This window comes from Trichosurus vulpecula, chromosome 4 (assembly GCF_011100635.1).
Source record: "Trichosurus vulpecula isolate mTriVul1 chromosome 4, mTriVul1.pri, whole genome shotgun sequence".
Taxonomy (NCBI): Eukaryota; Metazoa; Chordata; class Mammalia; order Diprotodontia; family Phalangeridae; genus Trichosurus; species Trichosurus vulpecula.
In genome coordinates this window covers 82,058,701-82,086,328 of record NC_050576.1, presented here as the reverse complement: position 1 = coordinate 82,086,328, position 27,628 = coordinate 82,058,701, and the positions used below count along the sequence as shown (strand labels likewise).

Genomic DNA, 27,628 nt, shown 5'->3' with positions numbered 1-27,628 from the left:
GTACATGGCACCTACACAAAAACTGACCATGTATTAGACCATTAAAACTTCACAACCAAATGTAAAAAAGCAGAAATAGTAAACGCATCCTTTTCAGATCATAATACAATAAAAATTACATTCAATAATGGACAATGGAAAGAAAAATGACAACAATGAGACAATATACCACAATTTAAGGGATTCAGCCAAAGCAGCACTTAGGGGAAAATTTATTTCTCTAATTTCTTACATCAATGAAATAAAGAAAAAGCATGCAACTGCAAAAAACTAAAAAAAGAACAAATTAAAAATCCCCAATTGAACACCAAATTGGAAATCCTGAAAAATCGAAGGAGAAATTAATAAAATTGAAAGTAAGAAAAGCAATGAACTAATAAGTAAAACTAGAAGCTGGTTTTATGAAAAAACAAATAAAACAGATAAACTGGTTAATTTGATTTAAAAAAGGAAAGAAGAATGCCAAATTACTAGTTTCAAAAATGAAAGGGGTGAACATTCACCACCAATGAAGAGGAAATTAAGACAACTGTTAGGAGCAATTTTACCCAATGCAAATAAATTTGACAATCTAAATTAAATGGATGACTATCTACAAAAATATAAATTACCCATATTAACAGAAGAAATAAAATACTTAAATAACCCAATCTTAGAAAAAGAAGTTGAACAAGCCATCATTGAACTTCCTAAGAAAAAATCCCCAGGACTAGATGGATTCACATGTGATTTCAACCAAACATTTAAATAACAATCCCAATATCATATAAACTATTAGGAAAAACAGGTTAAAAAGGAGTCCAATTAAATTCCTTTTAGGATGCAAATAATGGTGCTGATACCCAAACCAGGAAGAGCTAAAAGAAAATTATAGACCAATTGCCCTAATGAATACTGATGAAAAAATTTTAAATAAAATATTAGCAAAGAGATTACAGCAATATATCACAAAGATCATACACTACGATCCCACAAACAAATTAAGAAACCATGTGATTTATACCAGGAACATAGGGCTGGTTTAATAGTGGGTAAACTATCAGCATAATTGACCATATCAATAACAAAACCAAAAGAAGTCATATGATTATCTCAATAGATGCAGAAAAAGCCTTTCAGACAGTACCCATTCCTATTAAAAACATTAGAGAACATAGGAATAAATGTAACTTACCTTAAAATGATAAGCAATATTTATTTAAAACCATCAGAAAGCATTATCTGTAATGGGGATATGCTACAAGCCTTCCTAATACAATCGAGGGAAAGCAAGGATGCCCATTATCACCTCTATTATTTAACATTGTACTAGAAATGCTAGTTATAGCAATAAGAGAAGATAAAGAAATGAATCAGAACACGCACTCAGGAAACAAAACTATCACTCTCCACAGATGATATGTTATACTTAACAGATCCTAGAAAATCAATTAAAAAAACTACTTGAAATTAACAACACTTTAACAAAGTTGCAAGGTACAAAATAAACCCACATAAATCATTAGCATTTCTATATATTTCCAACAAAGTCCAGCAGCAAGAGATAGAGAAATTCCACTTAAAATAACTGCAGACAATATAAAATACTTGAGAGTCTACCTACCAAGACAATCCCAAGAACTAAATGAACACAAAAATAAAGCCAGATCTAAACAACTGGAAAAATATTAATTGTTCATGGAAAGGTCAAACCAATATAATGAAAATGATAATTATACCTAAATTAATCTATTTATTCAGTGCCATACCAATCGAATTATCAAAAAATATTTTACAGAACTAGAAAAAATAATAAACTTCATCTGGAAGAACAAAAGCTCAAGGATATCAACTGCATCAATGAAAAAAATGTGAAAGAAAGTGGTCAAGCTATGCCAGATCTCAAACTGTATTATCAAGCAGTAATCATCAAAACAATCTGGTACTGGCTAAGAAACAGACTGGTGATCAGTTAAATAGATTAGGTACAAATTAATGATCACAGTATTCTAGTATATGATAAACCCAAAGATTCAAGCTTTTGGAACAAAAACTCATTGACAAAAACTTCTGGGAAAACTGGAAAACAGTATGGCAGAAAATAGGTACAGACCAACATTTCAAGTCAAAATATGTATATGATTTGTACATAAAAGGTTATACTATAAACAAATTAAGAGAGCATAGAATAGTTTATCTGTCAGATTTATGGATAAGGGAAAAATTCAGGACCAAAGAAGATATAGAGCATTACAAAACGTAAAATAGATAATTTTGATTATATAAAATTAAAAGTTTTTGAACAAAAAAACCAATGCAACCAAAATTAGACAGAAAGCAGAAAACTGGGGCAAAAATTTGCAACAAGTATCTCTGAAAAAAGGCCTCATTTCCCAAATATATAAAGAACTGAGTCAAACTTATAAAAATACAAGTCATTCCCCAATTGATAAATGGTCAAAGGATATGAACAGGCAGTTTTCAGACAAAGAAATCAAAGCTATTTATAGTAATATGAAAAAATGCTCTAAATCACTATTGGTCAGAGAAATACAAATTAAAACAATTCTATCAGTAATTGTCTGAGGCTGGATTTGAATGTCTCTAGGCCCAGTGCTCTATCTACTGTGACACCCCCTGCCCCCAAATCAATTTTTAAATTATTTTGTGACTTTTTCAAATAGTGTAGGTGTTCACATATTCCTATATTCACATTTCCTATTTTAGTGTGCTTTTTTAAAAAAAAATTATTTTCTTTTTTAAAAAAGTAGTAAGAGGAAAGGGGAGGGAAGAGAACAATGGGTCCTTCTAGATGCCAGGAATTTGTAAACTCTGTGTAAGAGAAGATAAATCTGGAGCCAAATACTTTCTCTTTTGTTTGACAGCCAGCAAAAATGTAGTACTTCGTAAGATTTTGAAAACACTTTATAATTATTCTCTCATTTTATACTCACAACAGAGGTTACTTGCTGAGGATTACACAGCTAGTTAAGAGTCTGGGGCAGGATTTGAACTCAGGACTTCTTGACTCCAAGTCCAGTGTTCTACTCACTTTACCATTTAGCTGCCTAAGAATCAGACTGAATTAAGAAAGAAGGGGCAATTGTCCCCATGAAGGTCATTTTCGTGGACTTCTCAATTGTCCATTTATGAAGTAGGTATTTATGAATCAGATACTGCCTTTATATCAAGTATTGTTTACAAAATTATACACGGTATGTATGTTTTATAAATCATGACACACAAATTGAATTTATGAAGAAATATACGGAAATATAATTTCAGTAGCATACTTAAATAATAACTACCCAATGTAAAAGATACTTTTTTGTAGATGAACAGACATGAAGTGTGACCCGATCTGAGATGTCATCTTCTGTGAGATTCCATAGCCTCTTTTTAGTTATGGATTTTTCCACAGCAAACACTAGCTAAGGAAGAAATAACAAACAAATGATTTTTTCCTTCTCTTACCATACCATTGTATGTCAATGCTAAAATGAAATGAGAATTTCAATTACTGTCTACTTTGGACTCCATTCTTAGGGATAAAAATAACTGATTACTTTAAGCCCTCAAATGATAATAAATAAATAAATAAATGTCATTCAAATTAAATTGCATTATTTTCTTCTAAAACAGATTAAACATAAATTTTAGACAACTAGTATTTGAATGAAAAGACATTAGAGAAAGGTTATTACAAATAAAATGAAAAGTTAGTTTCAACTTGAAACAAATTTTTTCAAAAGCACTTCATTAGAATCCCACTATATAACTGAAACTCATGAAATTCCCAAAACTTTTGATATAGGTTATAGTTAAAGAGTCATACAACTGTTGATGCAAAAGGGAAAAGTATCTAACTCTATGTCACCTGAGTGACACATCAACTGATTAAAATGACCAAGAAAACAAAGTTTCGAGCTTCTATGCATATCGATTTATTAAGCAATACACGCCCAATGCATAACGAATCAGGACCAGGCCTCCTCAGCTTGACACTGGACCCTGACAGAGGGAAACAGTTTATGCATTGAAAGAAAACAATTAACAGAATATAAACCAGGATACAAGATTAGGTCATCTAATTTCTAACTGGAGGAAAGATTAGGGGCTTTCTGAATTAGGGGGTAAGCAAACAGGTGCAATTCCTGAAATCAGAAAAAGTGGTGTTCTACTCCCTTCTAAGTGCCTGTTTTCAATCAAAGGAACAAGGAAACAGTAACTGATTGACCAGTATGGGGCCAGTTTTCAGATAAGACATATGGGTTGCTTGATATATAATTATAAATGAGAAAACTCCTTGCCCCAATATTTGGATCTGAGTTTCTGGTTAACATAACCTAGATCCTTATTTAAGGGTCTCTAAGCAATAGGTAGAGGTTCCCAATTCCAGCTTCCCAGCCACATGGGGTTAGGTTAAAACAATGTAATAAAGGTTTCTCACAACTCCCAAAATTGAATAAAGTTTTCTCACAAAACAGAAAATTGGACTAGACCCATAACTGAATAGAAAGGGAACTGAGCTAGACGCAGAACCAAGCTACATGAAGGTGTCAGTGAGGTTGACTCAATTCCCATACCTGGCTATCTAATATTTCCAGCAATCCCTAGGAATCAGTGTTCTGGAAAGTCTAGCACATGCTGCTAGATGACAGTTGGTAATTCAAAGGGGAAATTCCTTAACTTGGGGTTGAAGGCCCTCTACAAATTGAGATGAACCTTCCTTTCCATCCCTATTTTATGTTCCTCTACTTCATTTACTCTCAGTTCTAGCCAAATTGATTTCAAAGCTGTCCTCCAACCTCAGCTTACCACTTCCCAAATAAGGGTCCTTCTCAGGCATTTCTCTCACGCCTAGAATGTCTCCTGTATTTTTCACCCTCGCTTTATTTCAAGGCTCAGCATGGGTGTGTCACAACCTCAGTAATAGCTTCCCTCACCTCTCAAGTATTGGTGGTCTCTCCTTCCTCATATATGTTTTCTTTACTTAACTGCATATAGGCTGACCACCACAGTAGAGTATAAGCTCCCTAAAAGTAGGGATGATTTCATTTTAGTTTTGCATTCCCATACAGTCCAACAGAGAACTCTGCGCATAGTAGGCAAGTACTTAAATGTATGACCTTGTGAAGCTGAAAACTGATACCCTACTTTATTCTGCATTATTTATTGATTGAGAATAGTATCTAATCACTGGAATTGGTACTTAGGAATTAGTTTGGTTTAAAAGACAATTTGACTATTTAACATTAGAGTCTATAATATTATTTGACTTCTTTATGACAGTTTAACTTCTCCATTTCTCTGGGCTACAGCACGGACTCACTACGCTGACACGGTCATTAAATGTTCTGCCTCACCATTAGCCTACCCCGGCACCACTCTGGTGCACATGGTCACTGACATAGGACTTTCTAGACTTTCCAGAGGATGTTGACTAACTTTGTGTTTTCCCCTTATGATGGAATGTGGAAACAACCTTTTGCAAGCACATCAGCCTGATTATGCCAAAGGTAAGCCCACCCCGCACCTTTACCAACTGTACAAAAGACTGCTGTGTCTGATCTAATGCAGCCCTGGCCACTGAGGGGCTTTGGGAATCTCACTAGCCTTGCTAACAAATGATCATGCTCAGAACTTTGAGCTTCAGTTTCTTTTCATCACAGATTTTTATCACAACCTGCAACTAGATTTGAAAGCGTAAGTATTTAATTATAATCCAAGCCCATAAAATTTTGTGAACATTATTCAAATACATTCAGTAACCTTTACATGATACTGTATTTAATTAAAACAATAAATACCCAAACCACATTGAAAATTGTTCATATGCTGGTACCTACCCTGCGTAGGGCATTCTGAACATCTTTCCCAAGATCTGGAGCAGTAATAATAAATATTCCAAGAACTAATAAGCCTCCTGGTAGCATTCTAGATACCTAAGTAAAAAAATTAATTAGAATATTAATGCATGTTTGGTCTGTAATCAGTTTTCCCTCTTATTTGATATATATTCATTCACTCTTCCATCCATTAAACAAGGATTTATTGAGCACCTACTATAAAGCATTGTCCAAAGCGCTTTGGAAAACTGATGTTAGTATCAACAAATTTAGATTAGCCAAGTATGCTAAAGCAACTGAGTTCACTGCTCTCTAAGTATTTAGGAATACACTGTCTGTGGTATCCATGCCATGGGATCCCTTATAATTGAACTCACCTTAGAATGAAATATTTTGAAACTAAAGTAAGTATATACAACAAATTCTGCTTTACAGTAAGAAATAATGTAATGAAAAATATTGTAGTTAAGTCCTGGTATTTTCTCCTTTATCCAATTAAAAATCAACAACTATATGGCCTCCATAAAAACCTAAGGATAATTTGCTCTCGAACAAAAGAAAGATCTTTGTTTATTGAAATGCTTTGATCTGTTAATGGTTAAGTTCAAAATAAACAAAACTTCAAAATAAACTCAAGATTTTTTGAACTTCCAAAACAATGTTAGTTACAAACTAGTAGCAAAATGGACTAATTTTCTCATTTAGGTTAGAAAAAATGGGTGAATTTTACAGTACATTTGGAAAATCCTCTTGAGTTTTCCATATTAAATTTCAATGTACTTTTAGCATTTATTTTACTTCCAAGTTTTGCTAGCAATGCTAAATACAAACTTTAATCCATACTAACACATGTGCCTTTTGCAAATATAATCTAAATATTACATTTGGATTTGGACTACATTATACAACTTTTATTGAGCAGATTTACCATCCTAACTAGATTTTTCTTATGCTCACATTTCTATTTTCTCCACAAAATCCTCCTCCTGTTTCTCATCATTGCATACAGATGACCCTGGATTCAAGAAGACTATGTCAATGAAATGGCAGCTCTGGAAGGGTCTACTTTAATGGAAAGGCTTCAAGTAGCATTCTAGCAAAAACTATATCTACTTTCCAAGAAACAGCCAAGAGACTCTTCACTAATAAGCTAGTCATTAGATGATAAATTATTTGTCCATGGTTAGGGTGACTTTGCACAGACTAAGCACACTACAGCTGGGGAAAGAAAATATTTTAAAAATAGAGAGCTCGTGGGGGAAAGAAAGAAGCTGAACTAAGATTAAAGTTGATAGAAATAACCCACAATAGCTAAGATATACATGAATAAATCGGAATAAAAAACACCATTATTAATTACATGTGCTGACAGTTTTTGAAAGTTGAGAACCAATATTGTAAAATTCCAGTTTTATGCCATTAAACAAAATAAAATACTTGCTTAATTTTGCATTGATATGTATTCTATAACTACATATATGTAATATAAGCAATGGGTGATACGTACATAAATATGCAATATTTATGTATATTATAAAATAGTACAACCTGATTGGCATGTACTGTAATCCATTCTTCATCTAGGTCATCCAGCTGTGATTGAGAAGATCTTATGTCTTCATTCTGCTCTTCTCTGGGTGGTGTTCTAGTGGCAAGAACTACATAATCCCTTTGTGAAGAACACTTAAAAAATAAAACACAAATGGTAATTCTGTTTCTATCTTGTTAAATTTAATGCATACTTTTCTAAAACAAACTACATAATAGAGGTTGACAGTTTTACATACAATCCTCTTTCCTTTTTTTTTGTCTGTTGAAATGTTTGTGTTGGTTGATCATTTAAGTTTACAATAAAAATATAACAAAAATAAAATACAAACTGTTAAGTGACATCTAATTAAAAATACAGATATGGTATATATAAAGAAAATAGAACGAATGTGTTAATTCATTCATTTAGTCATTAAACTTGCAGTGAAACAAATTTCTAATTTTTCAACTTAGTTACCATATACAATGATATTTTTTAATGCCTCAGCCTCATAACACTTTTGATTACAGCAAAGAAAAAAAAAACCACTCATTAACTAAGGAAAGGCTGAACAAATTATATGAATGTAATGGAAAATTAATGAACAATAAATGACAAAAAGGATGAAACCCAGGAGGTTTTGTACGATGGCCATTTCTAAACACATGACCTAATGATCATGATTCTATAAACCAACATAGAGTGAAGTGAGCAGCACAAGGAAAAGAGCAGAAAGTTCAGAAAGTAACACAAAAGCAGGGTAGTATTGCAAGTACTGTGCCAAATATATGTTTTCTAAAGAACTTTTAAAATATTTTTTCTGTTCTTTTCCATGTTTGTCAGTTCATAATATAAAAAAAGAATTCTAAAAAGCTTCAGTCTACAAGGTTTTCTGCTACTGAATTCAGAAGGGGCTCAGAAGCTGTATAGTTCAACCCATGCTTGACCAAAATGCCCCTTCCTGCTTGTGTTATCATCCAGCCTTACAGCAAGAGTCTAATGAGGGGAAATCTACCACATCCCAAGGCACACTATTCCACTTTTGGGTAACTGTAACTGTTAAAGTTTTTGACATAGCTTTCCTACTTGTTATACTTTCTTTTCATAACCGCAAATATATTTTTTGAGGGACTTAGCCTATAAAATCCTAAATAATACATCATGATGATGATGATGGTGGGGGTGGCATTACAATCAAATAACAATGGTGTTTAGTGACAGCTGAAAATTGCATCGATAATTTAAACTTATTTAATCCAAAAATTTCAGAATAGACAAAATCTTGACCCACCTCAACAAACCTCTTACTTAGATTTAAATTTGAACTGTCTTAATCACAAATTTAGTGTTGGTATTATTTAAACCTTCAATAACCAAGAATTGGCTAAATCAATGGTTTTTAACCGCTAAATTGTTCAAATTCTTGGGCCAGGAGGTATGGGAGAATAAAGTCTTGGTTGAGAAGCCTTTTCTCATTAGTACAGAATGACTACTTATCATTTTGGGGGGAAAAAAAAAAGATCCTGACCCTAAGTCAAGGACAGGTAATTTCAACAAAGAAGGGTGTAATAGTGACAAGTTTTGGAAGCAAGCAAAATACTTAAAGGAGAAAGCAGTAATATGAAGACAAGCCCAGAGTCATGAGAGAGAAACAGAGTATACAGCTATCTAGACCCTTGGCCATTGCCAAGATTTGCAAGAGAAAAAAGGGAAATTCTGAACAAAATATATCTTTAAAAAAAGGCTAAAAATAAACAACATAGTCCTGAACTTCAAAGAATAGAGTTTTAAATATTGAAAAAAAAATCAAATATACAGTGAGTTGATCACTAGAGTACACACAGAATAAATTCAATAAATATATATAAGGCACTGTAACTGACATCCTCTTCTACAATCCTTATTTTGATTCATCTAGATAACAAATAAATATGGAAAAATGTGGACCAAAAACTTCTGTCTGTTTTAAAAATTTGTAGCTTTACTATTATTTCTAACTTTTAATATATTATAGATCCAAGGTTCTTCAAAGGGAAGGGTCAGCAATATAAGAAATGCTTTGGGGAAACAGTAAAATTGAGTTAAAACTAACAAAAATATTTTAAAGTGTGTAGAAAGGTGTTTTGGAAAAGAAAGGTGTTTTGTGTAGAAAGGAAGCATTGGAAAAGGATTATCTTCTAAATTAATAAAATGTCTAAGTTCAACCTATTTTTTTTCTGTTTTCCCTATGAGACCCACATGAAACTGGATGTCATCCCCTATGTCTCTTTCCCTGCTTCCTAATCCCATCCCAATCTCTGGTGAAAAAAATGGAAGGAGGATAAATAGTTCATATTTCTATAATTCTTTGATGTTTTAAAGCACTCTCTTTGTAGTAGTTCTACAAAGCAGGCAGTTTAAGTAGTATTATCTCCATTTTACAGAGAAACTGAGGCTCAGAGAAGACAAATGACTTTCCCAGAACGACCAAGGTAGTCAATATCATAGCTGAAATTCAGAGCTAGGTGTATCCTGGCTCCCAAGTCCAGTGCTCTTTCCATCACATTCAAGTATAATAAAAAAATTTGTCCACAAAGAGAGAAAAAAAATTTTAGAGGTCAAGAAGCAAGGAAAAAAATAAATAGGAGAGAATGAAAGTGAAGATAAGGTCAGTAAATGCAAAAAACAAGGTAGAAAAATATAAATAAACATGATAAAAGAACATCTACAAAACTGCTTTTTCTGCTTAAATAGAAACGCTCTTTAAAACAGGAGTAAGAAGAGAGGGAATGAACGTATAAGTCGAAGGATGAGGAAAAGATAATACAGTAAAGGGAATGCAAAGGCATGATTTTGCCTAAAGTAAGCTCTAATTAAGACCCTGGGTGTTCAACATGTTACACTACACTTTTAACCCCAAAAGCTAAGTTATATTAATGAATTTGAGACTAAAATAAACATACCTAAAAGATACATACCTGTCCTATCAAAAGACCAGAGACAAATGCCTTTTCTTGGTTGTTGAAGTTTAAAAGGTATTGTCCAACAGCTTCTTCTACTATGTAGCTTCTTCCCATTGTTCAAAGAGTACCACTACACCTTCAATGTCTCAGATCTTTAAAAAGTTCTATAAATAAGAGAAGACAGAACAAATACAAATTATCATAGAGTAACAAATAAAATAAAAACATGGAGGAACACTAGTATTAAAAAAAATTGGCCTATTATTTCAGGGAGAAGTAATGTCCCCAAAAGACTACAAACTCCTTGAGATCAGGGCCTGTTTCATTTTTGCTTTTATGGTTCCAGCACCTAGCATAGTACCCTGCAAACAATTATCACTAGGTTATTAAACACTGTTACTGAACTCAAGCAGTTTATATGCACACATTGTAAGTACATTCAAATTGAACCTAGCCCTTTGTGGCTAGGTAGCTGGACCACCTCTACCTGCTGCTTAGAGACCCTTAACTAAAGATCTAGGTTGTGCTGACCAGAAACCCAGACAGATCCAAAGACTGGTGTAAGGAGCTTTCTCACAATTATACATCTCAAGAGACTTATATGTCTTATATGAAAATTGGTCCCGTATAGGTCAATCAGTTACTATTTCAAATTTTGAAACTTTGATTTAATAGACACTTTGGGAAGTAGGATACCTCTTTTTCTGTTTTCAGGGAATTGCGCTTGTTTAATCTCCCCCTCCCAACTTGGAAAGCCCCTAATCTTTCCCCTAATTAGAAATCAGACTACCTATCCTGGTTTAGATCCTGCTAATTGCTTTCTTTTAATGTGTAAAAATCTGTCTCCCCTCACATTTGGGGTCCAGTGCCAAGCTGAGGAGACCTGGTCCTGACTTATGCCAACTGGCATGCATTGCTTAATAAATCTATATATTTGGAAGCTCAAAAAAAAAGTACATAATACAAGGCAATAGGGCGGGGGAGGCTGGAGAGATTAGCAACTGGGTGAGATCAGCAAAAGTATGATGTAGGAGGAGGTGGTGTCTGAGCTGAGATCTGAAGGAAACTTAAAATTCTAAGAGGCAAAGGGAAGGAGGGAATGCATTTAAGGAGGTAATGTTGCACATAAGGAATACTACTAAGAAGGCTAGCTTAGTTGGACTGAGTGGCACATAGAAGATAATGAAAATGCTTAACGAATGAAAGTTTAAGTCATCAAAAGTTATAAACTTTATTCTTTCTTCCCTTATCAATATCCTTCTTAAACCATGGTGCCCTGAAGTAAACATAACACTCCAGATACAGCACTGGGCCTGGACTCAGGAAGACCCAAGTTCAAATCTGACCTCAGATACATATAGCTATGGGACGAAAGGGAAGTCGTTTAACATTGGTTTCCCTCAGTTTCCTCAACTGTAAAATAAGAATAATAATAACACCTACCTCCCAGGTTGCTGTGAAGATCAAATGAGATAATATTATAAAATGCTTAGCACAGTGCCTGGTATACAACTGGCACTATCTAACTCCATCCATGATGTGCGGCCGTATCTTCCTTTTACTTCTCATTCTACTAAACCCTTGGGAGCCCCTACCCATACTCTATTAGTTAACTCCCTTTTATTTTGTATCTATTCCCTGTCTTCTTAAACTAACAGAAACCTGTTTCTCTCAAGACATTGCATCCCTGACCCCCTCTCTAACACCACTCTCTTATGGCCTCCAAAGCACAGGATCCTGAGGAACAGTAGGATCACTCCTACTTCCAGATCATCTCTTTCCCACCATCTTTTAGCAAACTTACTTTCTTTGAAGATTACTTCATGAATCTTTATTATCCAGTCCAACTCCTAAATGCAGTCATATTGTGTGAACAGCTTTTATTGCGATCACATTGTAAGTATAACTTTTTGCATGTTGTCTCTTCCATTAGAATATAAACTCCTTAAAGGCAGGAAACTTTCTATGTATCCCCAGGCTTAGCAAAGTATCTAGCACATAGTCAAATTTAATAAATGCTTGTTGAGTGATTAACCATACTAGTGACTACCAAACTAGTTCAGGCACTCGCTCACTCTTGCTAAGCCTGCTATAATGGCCTGTTAATTGGTCTCCCAATCTCAAGTCTCTCTCACCTCTCCAAACCATCTGTAATAGTAATTAAGGTGGGACTTTTTGCTGTTGACCTTTAATGATTCTGGCCTTTGTCTGAATGGGGCAGATAAAGTGGGATGTTTTTGTATTTCTCAGCACTGAGACAATTGGGAGTCATTGATTTGTATCTGATATGATATTGGGGGTGGGGATCTTTTCCATGCCCAGCTTGGGTGAGGTCGGACAGGATATATAAGTGCAGAGGTTGGCGTTCTCTCCGGGAGCTCTGCGCCACTGTGGCCTGTGACTCTGGGCCCGCCATGGTGATGAGCTCCCGGGCTGAACACCCAGATGTTGATAACTACGAATTGTATTTGGTCTGTAATTCAGGGTGCCGGTTTTTTCCCCTGAACTAAGTAAATGATATTTGTATGCTGAATTAAACTAAGATTGTTAACCCCTTAACGTTGCTTTTCTTAGTAAAGCAAATGAAAAGGACCTGGGCTTGCAGTGTTCTGTCAGCTGGTTGTTGTTGGTTTTACACCCCCACAGCAGCTGCTAGCCAGACTGTTGATACACCATCCTCCACTCAAGTGCCACAGTGATTTTCATTTTAAAGCACAGATCTGATCAAATCACTGCCTGAATTTGTAGTGGTCCCAGTTAGCATAGTTTCATGACCTTCTCCAGTACCATTCAGCAACATAAGAACAGGGGCCAAGGCAGAGGTTGTTAGGAGACAGTGGAATTTAAAAAGCAAAATCGGAAATGGAATAAAGGAGTAAGAGACACAAGAGTAAAAGATAGTGTGGAAATGATATTGTTCACTCCTGAGTCAAGATGAGGGAGGAGAGTGCAGGCAGTACAGGGGTGATGGCCTGGGAAAGAGCTGTGGGGTAGAAAGACTGGAGGTCACAGTGAAGGGGAAGAACAGGGGTTAAGGCTCAAGGCATAGGGAAAGACTGATTGGACTGATAAAAGATTATGATCTGAGAGTTCATGAATATGGAAGGATAAATGGCAAGATGGGTAACAGTAAGATCAAGGCTAATGATAATAATAGCTAACAATTATATAGCACTTACTATGTGCCAGGCACTATGCTAAGAGTTTTACAAATATCTCCTTTGACCTTCACAACCCTGGGAGGTAGGTGCTTTTATTATCCACATTTTACAGATGAGGAAATTGAGGCAAACAGTGGTTAAGTGACTTCCCCAAGGTCATACCACTAGGAAATGTCTTAGGCTATATGTGAACTCAGGTCTTCCCGACTCCAGACACAGAGCTCCGTCTGTGCCACCTCAATGGCCTTAAGATCATTCAGGCCTGAAAAATAGACAGTTTGAAAGGTCCAGGTAGATGATATGGGATAGAAGTTCAAGAGAAAAAACAGAACTAGATAAAGGGATCAATCCACAAGCATCTATTAAGATCTGTCATTCTTTCTTCTATTTCAGAGGTTTTTAAAACCGATAACTTTCTGATCTCGACTCCTTTACATTCTTAAAAATTACTGAGTTTTTGTTTACATGGGTAATATCAACTGATATTTACCAAATTAGAGATTAAAACTGGTAAGTTTTTAAATATGTATTAACATTTTAAAATAACAATAAGCCTATTTTACATGTTAACAAAAATAACATTTTTATGAAGTGGCATTGTTTAACATATTTTTGGCAAATCTCTGAAAACTGACTTAATTGAAGACCCTATCAGTTTCTGCATTCAAACTGTTACAATATCTTATTTTGGTTGAAGTATATGAAGAAAATTCTGCCTCAAAGAGAAATGTAGCTGGAAAAAAAGAGTAGTATTTTAATGGGTAAATAATATCTGAGTATGAATATGAAAGTAGTTTTGACTTTGCAGACCCTGGAAAAGGTCTCAGAATCCCCAAGGGGCACACAAACCATTTGAGAACTGCTGACCTATTTCAAAATCTAAGAAATGAAGCAAATCAGTTTGTAATTTTAAAATGCTTCTATAATACCATAGAACGTAATGTTAGTCAGTCAATATACATTTATTGAATACCTATTACGTTCCAGGCACCATGCTAAGAACTGGAAATACAAAGAAAGGTAAAGACAGTCCCTGCTCTCAAGGAGCTCACAGTCTACTGGGGAAACAACATACAAATATGCTACATATAGGATGAAGTGGAACAGAGAGAAAGCACTAGAATTAAGGGGAATTGGGAAAGACTTTCTGTTCAAAGTGGGATTTTAACTGGGACTTGCAGGAAGTTAGGGGTGGAAATGAAGAGGGAGAACATTCCAGGCATGGCAGACAGCCAGTGAAAATGCCTGGAGCTGAGAGATGGGAGTCTCGTGTTCCCTAGAATAACAAGGAGGCCATGTCATTGGATCGAAGAGTATATGGTGGGGGTGAGGATGGGAAAGACAAGGTTATGAAGGGTTTTGAATAAAAGGATTTTGTATTTGATCCTGGAGATGACAGGGAGCCGCTGGAGTTTATTGTACGTGGGGGTAACATGAGTGAACCTGCACTTTAGGAAAATCACTTCAGTCACTGAATGGAGGAGAGACTTGTGACAGGAAGACCAACCCGATGGCTATTGCAATATTACAGGTATGAGGTGATGAGGGCTTGTACCAGGATGGTGGCAGAGTTAGGGGAGAGGAGTAGACATATGCAAGAGATGTTTCAAAGGCAAAATCAACAGACAAAATATTGGATATTGTGGGGAGAGGAGCACAGTGTAAGAGGGAGAGAGGATTACACCTCATTGTAAGCCTAAGTGACAGGGAGAGCAGTGGTGCCTGTGACAGCAACAGAGAAGTTTGCAAGGGGAGGTTTGGGGGAAAAGATAATGAATTCAGTTTTGTACATGTTTAGTTGAACATCCAGTTCAAGATACCAATAGGCAGTTAGGGATGTGAGACTGGAGGACAGTAGAGAGGTTAGGCCCAGATTTGTATATTTGAGAATCATCTGAATAGAGATGATAATTGATTCCATGGAAGGTGGTGAGATCACCAACTGAAAGAGTATTAAAAGGAGAAGGAAAAAAAGGCTCCAGACAGAGCCCTGTGGGACACCCAAAGTTAGCTGGCATGACTTGCATGAGGATCTAGCAAATGAGACTGAGGAGCAGTCTGATAGGCAGGAAGAGAACCAGGAGAGGGTGGTGTCACAAAAACCTTGAGAGAATATCAAGAAGAGGGTAATCAACAGCATCCAAGGCTAGAGAGAAGTTAAGAAGGATGAGATCAAGAAAAGGCCATTTGATTTGGCAATTTTAAAGATCGTTCTAACTTTGGTTAGTTAGAGACATTTCAGTTGAATAATCAGGTCAGAAGCCAGATGGTAGAGTTAAGAAGAGAACAAAAAGAAATGACATGGAAGCACCTTTTATGGATGCCTTTCTCAAGGAATTTAGTCATCAGAGGCAGAAAATATAGTATTATAGCTAGCACAGATGGATGGATCAAGTGAGAGTATTGTGAAGAGAAGAAAGGAAAAAGGGAGGGAAAGAAGGAAGTAAGATAGGAAGGAAGGGAAATAAACATATTAAACTTTTACTATATGCCAAGCACTATGCTAAGCACTTTACAAATATTATCTCATTTCATCCTGACAATAATCCTGGTAAGTAGGTGCTATTATTATCCCCATTTTACAGTTGAGAAAACTGAGTCAAATAAAGTTAAAGTAACTTGCCCAGGGTCACACAGCTGAATTTGCACTCAGATGTTCCTGACTTCATGTCCACTACTCTATCCACTGCACCATCTAGCTGAGTAGAGAAAATATATCTATTGGCAGTAAGGAAGCAATTAACAGGCCGGGCAACTGAAGATAAGTGAGAGACTGGGGATGATAGAGAGAAATCTTCTGGAGCAAACAGGATGGAATGGGATCACTTGTGCAGGTAGAGGGGCTCGTGTTAGCAAGAAGGACCAACTCCATAATATGTGAGACAGAGGTGAAGGAGGAGATAGTGGGAGAAGGCACCTGGGTGATATGTGATGTGGAAAAGGGAAGAGAGAGCTCTCAGAAAATGGCCTCAATTGTTCAGTAATATGAGGCCAGCTTGTCAGCTGAGGGGATGAAGGGAGGAGGAGAAGGAGCCAGAAGAGATTTGAGGAAGGATGAAAAGGTTTGGAAGATCATGTTATGTTGAGTGGAAAACTGATTTAATTAGTGAGGTATAAAAGGACTGCCTTGCAGCATAGAGGGTCTAGTTGAAGTTATGTAACAAATTTGTAATGGACCCAGTCAGCTCAGTTTTGTGGTTTTATTCAGCAGTGGAATAAAGGCAACAGACAGTGGAAGTGACCCAAGGCTGAGGTTTGGCAGGGCAAAATCTACAAGATGATAATGGGGAAGGGACTCCAGAGACAATGGTGTAGAGCTGAACTGGTTCACCAAGTGGTCAAGATACAATAAGGAGCACAGTGTGGCCAGTACAGGGTTTGGAGTTGCAAGCAGAAGTTGAATGGCAATAGATTGTGATCAGATAAGGAGATTTCAGAGTTTATGAACATAGAAGTGGAACATTTGTGGGTGGTGGCACAATCAAGGGTATGACCATCTTTGTGTATGGTTGAGGTGGGCTTATAGAACAGTCAAAATGTATTGGCTTTCTTTAATACTAAGTTTAATAATTACTTTTAAAATAGCAAAAGGACATGGAATTGACTAGATCATATAAATCCCTCCTGGCTTTCCAATGCAGAAGCCCAATAGTGCCAGCTAAGGGAGCAAAAGTAAACTTGAGGTTCAAATATTTTGCCTCTATCAGCATATCTTCCTCTCTATTCTAATTCCACAAGGCCTACTCAAGGTCATCTCCCCCCATCCTCTAAAACCATTTGACTACTATGTCCTTTGAAATTCTCAGTCTATGCTCAAACTTCAATACATCCTCAAGTTATTCAACCAACACTCCTTCCACTCCTCAATTTAACAGAAATTAGGCTCTCTTTTGAGGCTATCATGTCCTTTACGAACCTCTTCACTGAAGGTTACTGATGTCCACGACTTTTGTCTATCCACTCAGCCTATCAAGTTGAAAAATTTAGCATTATCTTTGACTCTTTCTTATCTCATCACTCTCAAATCCAATCAGTAATTAAATCCTACTGATTCCATTCCTTTCCCTCCAATCCATTTTTCTACTGTAGCCAGAATTATTCTTATACACATATCTGATCAAAATTCTTTTGAAAAAAGTCCATTTGCTCAAAAATCTTCAATGGATCCCTAGTACCTATTAATTAAAATTTAAGTTCTTTAGGTTTTCCACCATCTGTCATCACTCTTTCTAGCATTACCTCATGCTCTTCAAAGCAATCTATGCTACAACAACACTGGTCTACCTGTTTCCAAATAACAAGTCAACAAGCATTTATTAAAGCTAAGTGCTAAGTGCAGGGAATACAAGGATATGCAAAAAACAGTCCCTCCTCAAGGAGTTGACAGTCTAACTAGGGAAACATGAGGCAACTGTACAAAAAACACAGAAGAGGATAAATTGGAGATAATCAGAAGTAAGGCACTAGCATTAGGAGTAATCAAGAACAGATTCTTAGAGAAGGGTAGGATTTTAGCTGGGCCTTAAAATTTGAAGCATGGGGAACAGTAAGTGAAAATGTTAAGGTCAGAGATAGCAAAAGACAATCCCTGCCCCACAGACTGACCTACGTGCAAGGATCAGCAAAGAAATAAGTGTTACTGGATCCCAGAGCAAGGGAGGAAGGTGTTATAATATCAAGTACCCCCATTCTCTGTTGTTTCCTTACCTTTGCTCAGGCTGTTTATTCCTTGAATATTTTTTCTCCAGTTCCTGTAGAATTCCTATATTTTCTTTAAAACCCAATTCAAATGTCACCATTCATTCATTCTGCCAACAAGTCAACAAGAATTTATTAAGCTCCTAAGAGGTATTAGACTGACTACCAAACTGAAGGTCTACAGAGCCATTGTGCTGACCTCATTGTCGTACACCTGTGAAACCTGGACAGTCTACCAGCACCATGCCAGGAAACTGAATAGCTTCCATTTGAATTGTCTTAGGAAGATTCTGATCACCTGGAAGATAAGGTACCAGATACTGAGGTCCCTGCTGGAACTAAACTGTCAAGCATTCAAATTCTACTTCAGAGAGTGCAACTTGGATGGGCTGGCCTTGTTCAAATGCCAAACACATGCTTACCAATATTTTATGGAGAACTCAAACAGGCTAAGTGTTCACGGGGTGGTCAGAAGAAGTGATATAAGAGCACTCTCAAAGTCTCTCTTAAGAACTTTGGAATTGATTGTGTGAATGGGAGACACTGGCACAGGACCACTCAGTATGGCATGCCCACATCAGAGAAAGTGCTGTGCTCCATGAGCAAAGCAAAATTGAAAAAGCTCAAAAGAAATGTAAGATGCACAAATTTAGAGAATTCACTCCAAATGTTCACATGGACTATTTGTACCCAACCTGTTGTAGAACATTCCGAATTTGTATTGGTCTGATCAGTCACAGTCAGACACACTGAAACCTGACTCTACTGTAGTGATGTCATTTTGCTCCTCTTCCAAAACAAAGGACAACAATCATGTGCCAGGTGCTGTGCTAAGTGAAGGGGATACAAAGAAAAGCAAAAGACAGTCCCTGCCCCAAGGAGTTCACAATCTATTTAGAGAGACAACATGTAAACAAGAATGTACAAAAAAACAAAAACTTAGGATAAACTGAAGGGTATTACCTCCTGCCGCAAGCCAGAAATGACCTTTCCCTTCATATAACACTTTGTTAAGCATCTCTATGAGGCATTTCAGCCAGTCAATAAATATTCATTAAGCACTTACTACATCTGTACCAAGCACTGGGATAAGTTCTGAGGATAAAAAGAAAGGCAAAAATGGTTTTCCTAACCTCAAGGAGTTCACAACTCTAAAGTGAGAGATCACAAGGAAAGTAGGTGACATACAAGGCGTAAGTACACCGATGATGGATGTAATCTGTAACAACAATTTGGCTAGCAGTTGTTGAGGGGGTGTAAGACCCAACAAGACCAGCAACAAGAGCTGCCAGCACAGGTTCTTTCATCTGCTTTACTAAGGAAAACAACTTTAATGGGTTAACAATCTCAGTTTAATTAAACATACATATTATCATTCACTCATTTCTGGGGGAAAAGATCAGCCCCCTGAACTTCAGAGCAAATACTAACAAGCTACAAACATCCACAGACAGACCTTGTCTGATTGAAATCACAATTCATCGTTACCAGAGAACCACCAACATCTATCTGGGTTACAAAGCCAGGGGGCAGTTACAGCTTGCCCAGAGTCTCAACACTCCTTCCATGAGTGTGCCCCAAACCAAACATCTGGTTTTCTTCAAAGGTGGGGGGAAGCTCCTTAAAGGGTACCCAGAATCTCCACACCGACACTCTTCCAATGAGCGAGAGCCCCAAAAGTCAAACACCAAGCTTGGATTTATATACCTGTCTCAGGGCCCTGGGGCACTTGATTACCTCTGTGCTGGGAAGCACTCAAAGAACAGTGAAAAATCTGTTAGGGTATGGGAAAGTTAATCCCTAGCACCACAACATACAAGTCAATGACTCCTGATCCAATCAAAGAAACAAAGGCCATGTTGTGGGGGGAAAACCCAGGGATTCCAGGATCCCAAACCACAGTTCCCAGGGTGAGGCCACCTGCAATGAATTCACAGACCCAAGCATTTTTTAAGTCAAGGAGGCAAAAATTTAATACGCTTCACAGTGGGTAACAGTTCTTGGGGAACCTGCAACTATAAAGAGGTGCAGGGGAAATTTTTATAGACACTCTTAGGGGATTAAAGGGGGGAAACGTCAGTTAGGTGTTTTGAGGTAGGATTAGGGAGTGGTTAAGGCATGGTTAAGGACTGGTTGGTTCTTGAACATGTACATTTAGTATCTACTGTGCAGGTGTATTACCCAGAGTTCTCTAGGAAACAGCCCACAGAGAGGTTACTAGGGGTGTGGTTTTTACTGTGAAACATGACTGAGTTCACTAACGGTTGGGGTTAAAGGGGAAATCGCTATATATTTTCTCATCTAGTGGCTTGTTAGACAAAATACTATGTCTGGGACACATGTCAGAAAGGTCAGTAAATAGTAAATATGGTTATGATGTCAATTATCAGCCTCTGGAAATCAATCTATAATTAGGCATAGCTGCTTACTAAGGAAGAAGCAGAGCTAAGTTGGGTCATGCTGCCCTTTAGCTAGAGAGGGACTGCCTGGGACTGAGTATGTTTTGAGAACTGGATATGTGTTGGAATTGGGGTTCAAGCAGAGGCTGTTAGAATTAAAGTCCAAGCACAAGCATCCCATCAGCTAGACTCTTCAAGGGCACTTACCTAAGTGCAAAAAGAATAAAAGAAAGTCCCACCTTAATTACACATACATAATCTCAGAAGAAGACGGGAAGATGTCTAGGAAAAACCTCATGCAATTGTTATTTGAACCAACTCTTGAAAGAGGCCAGAGAATGTAAGAGAAAGATGTGAAGAGGTAAGGTATTCCAGAAATGAGACACACAGTCAAGTGAAAAGGCATGGGATACATAAAAAGTGACCCAAAAATCCTGGAAGTTTTACGATTTAAGAATCTGTATTCATCTGTATTCATACACATAGTCTGGGTATGTCTTCCTGAAGTCAAGGACCACTATCTTCTAACTAAAATTTCCCCAAAAGCTAGGACAGTACTTCCCAGGGTAGGTGCTAAATATATATTGAAGTGAATAGCAAGTACCCCCGGAACAATCAAAACACTTCAAACGATAACATGACCTTGGGCAGGTGACTTAATCTTCCAGGTTATGCACTTCAACGGCCAACATTATTTTACATGATGGCTTGGGACTGAATATTCTTCAAGGTTCCTCTCAGCTCCAATAATGTGTTACAACCCAAGTTATCAGCCAAACCACTCTTTCCTCCTTTTAATGAAAGTCAAGGTGCCAGGGAGCTAGTCCTCAAAGGTTCCAAGTTCCAGACTCCACTATTAACAAGCTGTGTGTCAAATTTGGCCCAACCACTGCCCCACCCCCAGGGCCTCAGTTTCTTTATCTACATAAAATAGGACACGGAGCTAGGCGTTCGCGAATAGTCCCTTTGCCCCCGCCCCCCACTCCACCTCCGCCTCGTGGCCTGAGCAGATGTCAGCCTCTCGCCCTTCGGCTCCGGCGTCCTATTCCCAGGGCTGACAGCCCAGCTCCGGGCAGCCTCCCCTTCCCTCTGGAGCCCACGTTCCCGCCTCAGCTCCGCCACGGGCTGACTCACATGTGTGGAAGCGGGGCGCGCCCACGGGCCCTGGAGGCGGCGATGGGGGCTGCAGCTACCGTCTCAGCAGCCCCAGCTTCCTTCCTAGCCGCCCACTGTCTCGTGTTCAGACAGAAGACACCGCCCCTCGTCTCCGGCCAGTAGCCTCCTTTCCAAGCAGGGGGAGGGGAGAGCAGCTGGCGCAACCTGATGACGCGAGTCGACTGCGCATTCTAACTGACTTAGGAAAACGGAGCCCCGCCCTTTACCCCCAATCTTCCCCACTGCTATAGGGAGGCGACCCCTGTCCCTCCCTCCCCCTTCCGGGCGGCCATAGAGAGTGTGGCGGTAGCGGTACCAACGTGCCCCGCCCCGCTCCGCCTCTCGGGACTCATGCCTTCTAGTGACTCTCTGACTAGGAGCACCCGAAGACGACGACCCATGACGTCCCGAAACCTCAGTGAAAAGAGCTCTCGGCTCCTTGGGGCGGGACGCGGGTTGACTAGTAAGTAGCACCGCCCCCCCAAGCCCCGCCTCGCCTCGCAGACCATTTTCACATACAAGAGGGCGGGGGGAACTAAGGGGAGATAAGAGGAGGGCGGAGGGGATTGGGTTCCAAGGACTGTGCTGGAGTTGGAGGGTGGAGTTGGGGTGACGTAGGAGGAAGAGAAATGGAAGGGCGACTACTACATTTCCCGGCGTTCTGTGCGCATGCTGTGAAGGAGGCGGGGTGGGGAGGCAACAGGAAGGGTGCGCGCGCATCCAGGAATGTACGCCTACCTCTAAGACTCGGTTTCCCAGGGTGCTCGAGGGAGTCTGTGTGAGCACCAGCTACGCGGGAGAAGGGGGGTTGGGCGTGCGCGCGCATCCCCGGGGCGGGGAGTCGAAGATTCCTCTTCAGACGGTCTCTTGGTTTCCCAGGGTCGCGTCGAGCTAGCCTCAGGGAGGCGGGTGTGCGCGTGGGTGTAGCACGGGAGGATTCGGCGCGGGCACCGGCCCCGGCCCCGGCCGCGGCCTCCCTGTCCTTGCCCTCGGCCCCCCTCCAACCTCCCCCGCTGGGAGATCCGGACATTGGCAACATGGCGGCGGTGCTGCAGCAGGTCCTGGAGCGTCAGGAGCTGACCAAACTGCCCAAGCCCGTCCAGGCCAAATTGGAGAAATTCTTGGCAGACCAGCAGAGCGAGATCGACTGCCTGAAGGGGCGGCATGAGAAGTTCAAGGTGGAGAGCGGTGAGTGGGGCCCCCCGATCTTCCCCCTTCCAGTGACCCCGCTCGAGGAGCGCTTCCCGCCTCCTCCCCACTCCGGGCCTCGCGTGGGGAGCTGCCGAATTTAGCGTCAGGGAAAGGCGTTCTCCACTCGGGGTCCGGACGCGCATCCACGCTAAGCTCCGAGGGTGGTGCAAGGATCCGCCCCCTCCAGGTCGTCCAGGCCAACTGTGCGTTCTATATATGTGAAAAACCGAGGCCTGCCCCTCTGGTGTACAAATAAAACGTAGCAAAGCTAAGACCTGAATATAAGGCCTTTGACTCCAGTTTCAGCCTTTCTTCGTTCCATATTGAGGTAAACTGATAGCCTGGTTCTGTAAACAATATGCTACGAGGAGCAGTCATTCCATCAGTAAAGCATCTGTGGGCCAAACAATAAGGATGCAGATACAAAGAAATGAAACGACTGGAGCTTACATCCAATTTAGGGGAGACACATAGGACAAAAATCTTAGTGCAGTTTTAAGCTCTTGAAGCTTAAAAATATAAAGAGAATAAATGCAAAGTAGTTTAGGAAAGAAGGGCACTAGCAGCTGGAGGAATCAAGAAAGGCTTCATGTAGAAAGTGATACTTGAATTGTGTCTGGGAAGAAGAACGGGATTCTTTAAGATGGAAGGGGAGTATATTCCAGGCTTGGAATGTTCCCAGTGCGCAGGCAGAGAGATACAGAGTGTTGTGACTAAGGCCACTTTGCCTGGATGTCAAAGTGTGAGAAGTGGGAGTAAAATCCATTGCACCTGGAAGGATAAGTTGGGCCTAGATTGTAAAGAGCTTTAAAAGCTAAGCAAGAGCTTATATTTTATTCTGGAGGGAGTCCAGGAGCACTGGAGTTTGAGTGCTGTGGTCAGAACTGTACTTAAGGAACATCATTTTGGCAGCAGTGGAGAGAGACTTCAGGCATGGAAACCAATGAGGAGGCTGTTAAAAAAATCTAGGAAAGAGATGAAGAGGACCTGAACTAAGGTACCTGAGAAAAGGGGTCAGATGTGAAAAATATGGAGATAGAAATGGCAAGATTTCGCAGCTGATTGGATATGCAGAGTGAGAGGTTTGCGAATCTGGGATGGTACCAAGGTTACAAATGTGGGAGAACTGGAAAGATGGTTGTGTCTTCAACAGATTAGAGAATATTGGAAGATGGAAGAGTTTGAAGGGAAATACTGAGTTTGAGATGGCTATAGAAGACATCTAGTTTGAACTGTTCATTAGGCATTTAGTGATCCCGCACTGAAGTTCAGAGGAGATACTGGGGGTAGATTTGTAGATCTGTAAGTCATTTACATAGATACAGTAATTAAACCCATGGGTGCTGAAAAGGTCATGAAGGGAGGGAAGAGAAGAACCTTAGGTGATACCCACATTTAGGGGAAGTGAAATGGATGATGGACCCAAAAAAGGCAGTGGAAAGGGAGAAGCCAGACAGTTAAGAAGAAAACCAGAAGAGAACAGTCATAAAAACCCAAAGAGGAGAGAGAATCCAGGAAGAGAAGGGTGATCAACAGTGTGAAATAAAGCAGGTCAAAAAGGATGAGGACTGACCATCAGATTTGACAATTAAGAGACCATTCATAATTTTGGAATGAGCAGTTTCAGTTGAGTAATAAGGCCAGAAGCCAGACTGCAAAGGGTTAAGGAATAAGAGAAGTACTGATAAGTTTTTCTGTGAGTTTGGCTGAGAAGGGGAGAGGAGATATAGGACAGTGGCTTAAGGGACAGTAGGTTATTTTCAGGATAGGGGACTGGGATATGTCTAAAGACAGTAGGGAAGTTACCTATAGGTAAGTAGAAGTGGAAGATTATATAAATGAGACTGCTGTCTTCTGGAGAAGACAGGAGAGGGGAAGGGATCAAATGTGTGTAGAGATGTTGACCTTAGCAAGGAGAAGAGCTACCTCATCAGAGACTGAGGGAAAGGAATCAGGAATGGGGTCCAGAGATTTTAAGATGAAGGGAGTTTACACTGAATGGTATAATAAAAAATGGCTCAGATCAAGAAAAATAGTATTAAAACCTTTCCCTACAGAAAATTTAGTTCATTCATCTAAACCAGAAGTGCTTAACCTTTTTCATGTTATGGACCCCTTTCATAATTTTTTTAAATGATAAATTTCAGCTAAAGATTAGTCAAAGTGAAGATGTGGCATTTTGTTTTTGGTTTTTTCCCCATCTAAGTTCACAACCCACCTCCTGAAATCTATTCCCCTTGGCAGTCTGTAGATCCTAGGTTAAGAAATCTGTCTTAAACAATTTGTCACCTAGTTTTTGCATTCCCATTTTCTAGTGTTGTACATAAAGGGGCCATTTTTACCGGGTCAGTCTTTATACTTTTACTCATCCCTAGATTTCTCTACTCATATTGTCTCTGTCCTAGTCCCTCCCTTCAATTCCCACCACTACCCCACAAGTGTTTTTCTTCTTCAATCTGTCCTCCACATAAATGCTGAATGTTCTTTAAACACATCTCTGACCATGCCACTTACCTGCTCAATAAACAACAACAGCTCCAAGATAATATCTAGGATCTCCAGTTTAGTGCCCTTCCCTTTCCTCCCTTGGAGTAACTAGTTTTCTTCAACATTCTGGTTGACCACCAGACCACTTCTATGAGAAGCCTTGATCCCCCTAAAGTTGATCAATGCCTCATTAATTAATCAGTTCAATATTCTTTAAGTACCTGCTTTGTGCAGAGTACTGTGCCAGCCACTAACTTGGTCCTCAGATGACATAATATGCTTTCAAGCCTGTCTTTTAAGATTTTTTTATTGTACAAGTATTGAAGGGCCTACTGTGTGCCAGTCTCCACTGATATAGCTTTCAGGTGTCCAGAATCAACTACACACCAAGATGAGGCATCAGTGGCTAATGCTGTAGTACAGAGGTGTCAAAATGCTGTTCTAAACCAGATTAAAATGTAATGGAGAAATTTTTAACAAAAGAAGTAAAAGTAGAATACATCAATAATGTTAATCTGTGGTTTTCAACTACAGTATGTTGCTCTCTAGGATACATTTGTTCCTGAATTTGATCTATTGCCTTAGTATACTTTAAAGTCATTAACAGGACCTTTTAAAATGCAAATTATCTGGGGATAGTTGAAAGAATATTGGACTAGAAGTTTGACTTGAGTGTTCCTTTCCTTGCTCTGACACTAGCTAGTTGCATAAAATTGGGTAAGTGCCTTAAATTTTTTGGACCTCCTTTCTTCATTTCGCAAGTGAAATAGCTTAACTAACTGCTCCCAGCTCTCTGATTTTATTCACATTTACTCAGATTCTCTACTTTCTACTAGTTTTCCCCCTTCAAAAGCTCAGGAAATTAAAGTTTATTATTAAAATAGTTTACATTTTTACGTTTACATGAACATAACATAAACAAATTGTGACATTGCTTTTTATTTTTCCCAGAACAACAGTACTTTGAGGTAGAGAAGCGGCTATCCCAGTGTCAGGAGAGACTTGTAAATGAAAGCCGAGAATGCCAAACTTTGCGTCAAGAACTGGAAAAACTCAGTAAGTGACATAATTTTATTTGTAAGAGTATTTGGAGGTATGTTGAAGTCTTCTAATGCTCCTGAGAAAATGCATAAAAGTTTCTTAATTACGTATGTGCTATCATCATTCATTCAGCGTTTGAGCTGGATAGTTTGTCTCTTCTATTTGCTTTCCAGCCTATTTTGTTTATCTTTGGAGGAGAAAAACAACAAAAACAAAATAAAAATAGAAAAAGCTGAGTTTTTTTTAATTAGATTTTTTATTTTTAGGTTACAACACTTAGTTCTACATGTTCTTGAGTTTCAAATTTATTTCCCTTCCCTCCCCTTTCCCCTCCCCCCCAAGACGGCATGCAGTCTGATACAGATTCTATATAAACCTTCAAATTAAACTTATTTACACAATAGTCAAATTGGAAAGAAAAATTATGACCAACGAAATGAATCACGAGAGAAAAAAACAAAACCAAAAAAGAAGAAGAAGAAAAAAAAAGAGAGCAAATAGTTTGCCTCAATCTGCATTCAGACTCCACAGTTCCTTCTCTGAATGTAGCTAGCTTTTTCCATCCTGAGTCCTTTTGAGCTGTCTTTGAGCCTTGTATTGCTGAGGAGAGCCAAGTCTATCAGTCTCATCATGGAATCAGTATGTCTGTGGTTGTGTACAGTGTTCTCCTGATTCTGCTCCTCTCACTCAGCATCATATTATGTAGGTCTTTCCAGGTTATTAGAAATCCGTATCTTCCCCATTTCTTATAGCACAATAGTGTTCTATTACATTCATATACCACAACTTGTTCAACCATTCCCTAGCTGATAGGCATCCCCTTGATTTCCAATTCTTTGCTACCACAAAAAGAGCCTCTGTAAATAGTTTCGTACATACTTTCCCACTTGTGTGATCTCTTTGGGATATAGCCCTAGGAGTGATATTGCTGGGTCAAAGGGTATGCACAGTTTTATAGAACTTGGGGCATAGTTCCAAATTGCTCTCCAGAATGGCTGGATCAATTCACAACTCCACTAACAATGTAACAATGTTCCAATTTTCCCACATCCTCTCCAGCATTTCTCATTTTCCTGTTTCGTAGTGTTTGCTAATCTGACAGGAGAGATGTGGTACCTAAGAGTTGTTTTGATTTGCATTTCTCTAATCAATAGTGATTTAGAGCATAATTTCTTCCTCTGAAAACTGCCTGTTC

General features: G+C 38.8%; 2 protein-coding genes across 2 annotated transcripts in view; one reads left to right on the top strand and one right to left on the bottom strand.

Annotated features, from left to right (window-relative positions):
* Window positions 1-21,808, bottom strand: part of ODR4 (odr-4 GPCR localization factor homolog) — a 59,854-nt gene extending 38,046 nt beyond the window's left edge. Inside the window, 5 exon segments of the mRNA XM_036754989.1 lie at window positions 3,304-3,410; window positions 5,829-5,924; window positions 7,377-7,511; window positions 10,317-10,465; window positions 21,694-21,808. Of these exon segments, the coding sequence (XP_036610884.1) occupies window positions 3,304-3,410; window positions 5,829-5,924; window positions 7,377-7,511; window positions 10,317-10,415 (437 nt within the window). The 5' untranslated portion in view covers window positions 10,416-10,465; window positions 21,694-21,808.
* Window positions 21,809-22,108: 300 nt separating this feature from the next.
* The window catches only part of TPR (translocated promoter region, nuclear basket protein), an 81,874-nt gene continuing 76,354 nt past the window's right edge, over window positions 22,109-27,628 (top strand). Inside the window, 3 exon segments of the mRNA XM_036754725.1 lie at window positions 22,109-22,177; window positions 22,594-22,902; window positions 26,344-26,448. Coding sequence (XP_036610620.1) covers window positions 22,114-22,177; window positions 22,594-22,902; window positions 26,344-26,448 — 478 coding nt within the window. The 5' untranslated portion in view covers window positions 22,109-22,113.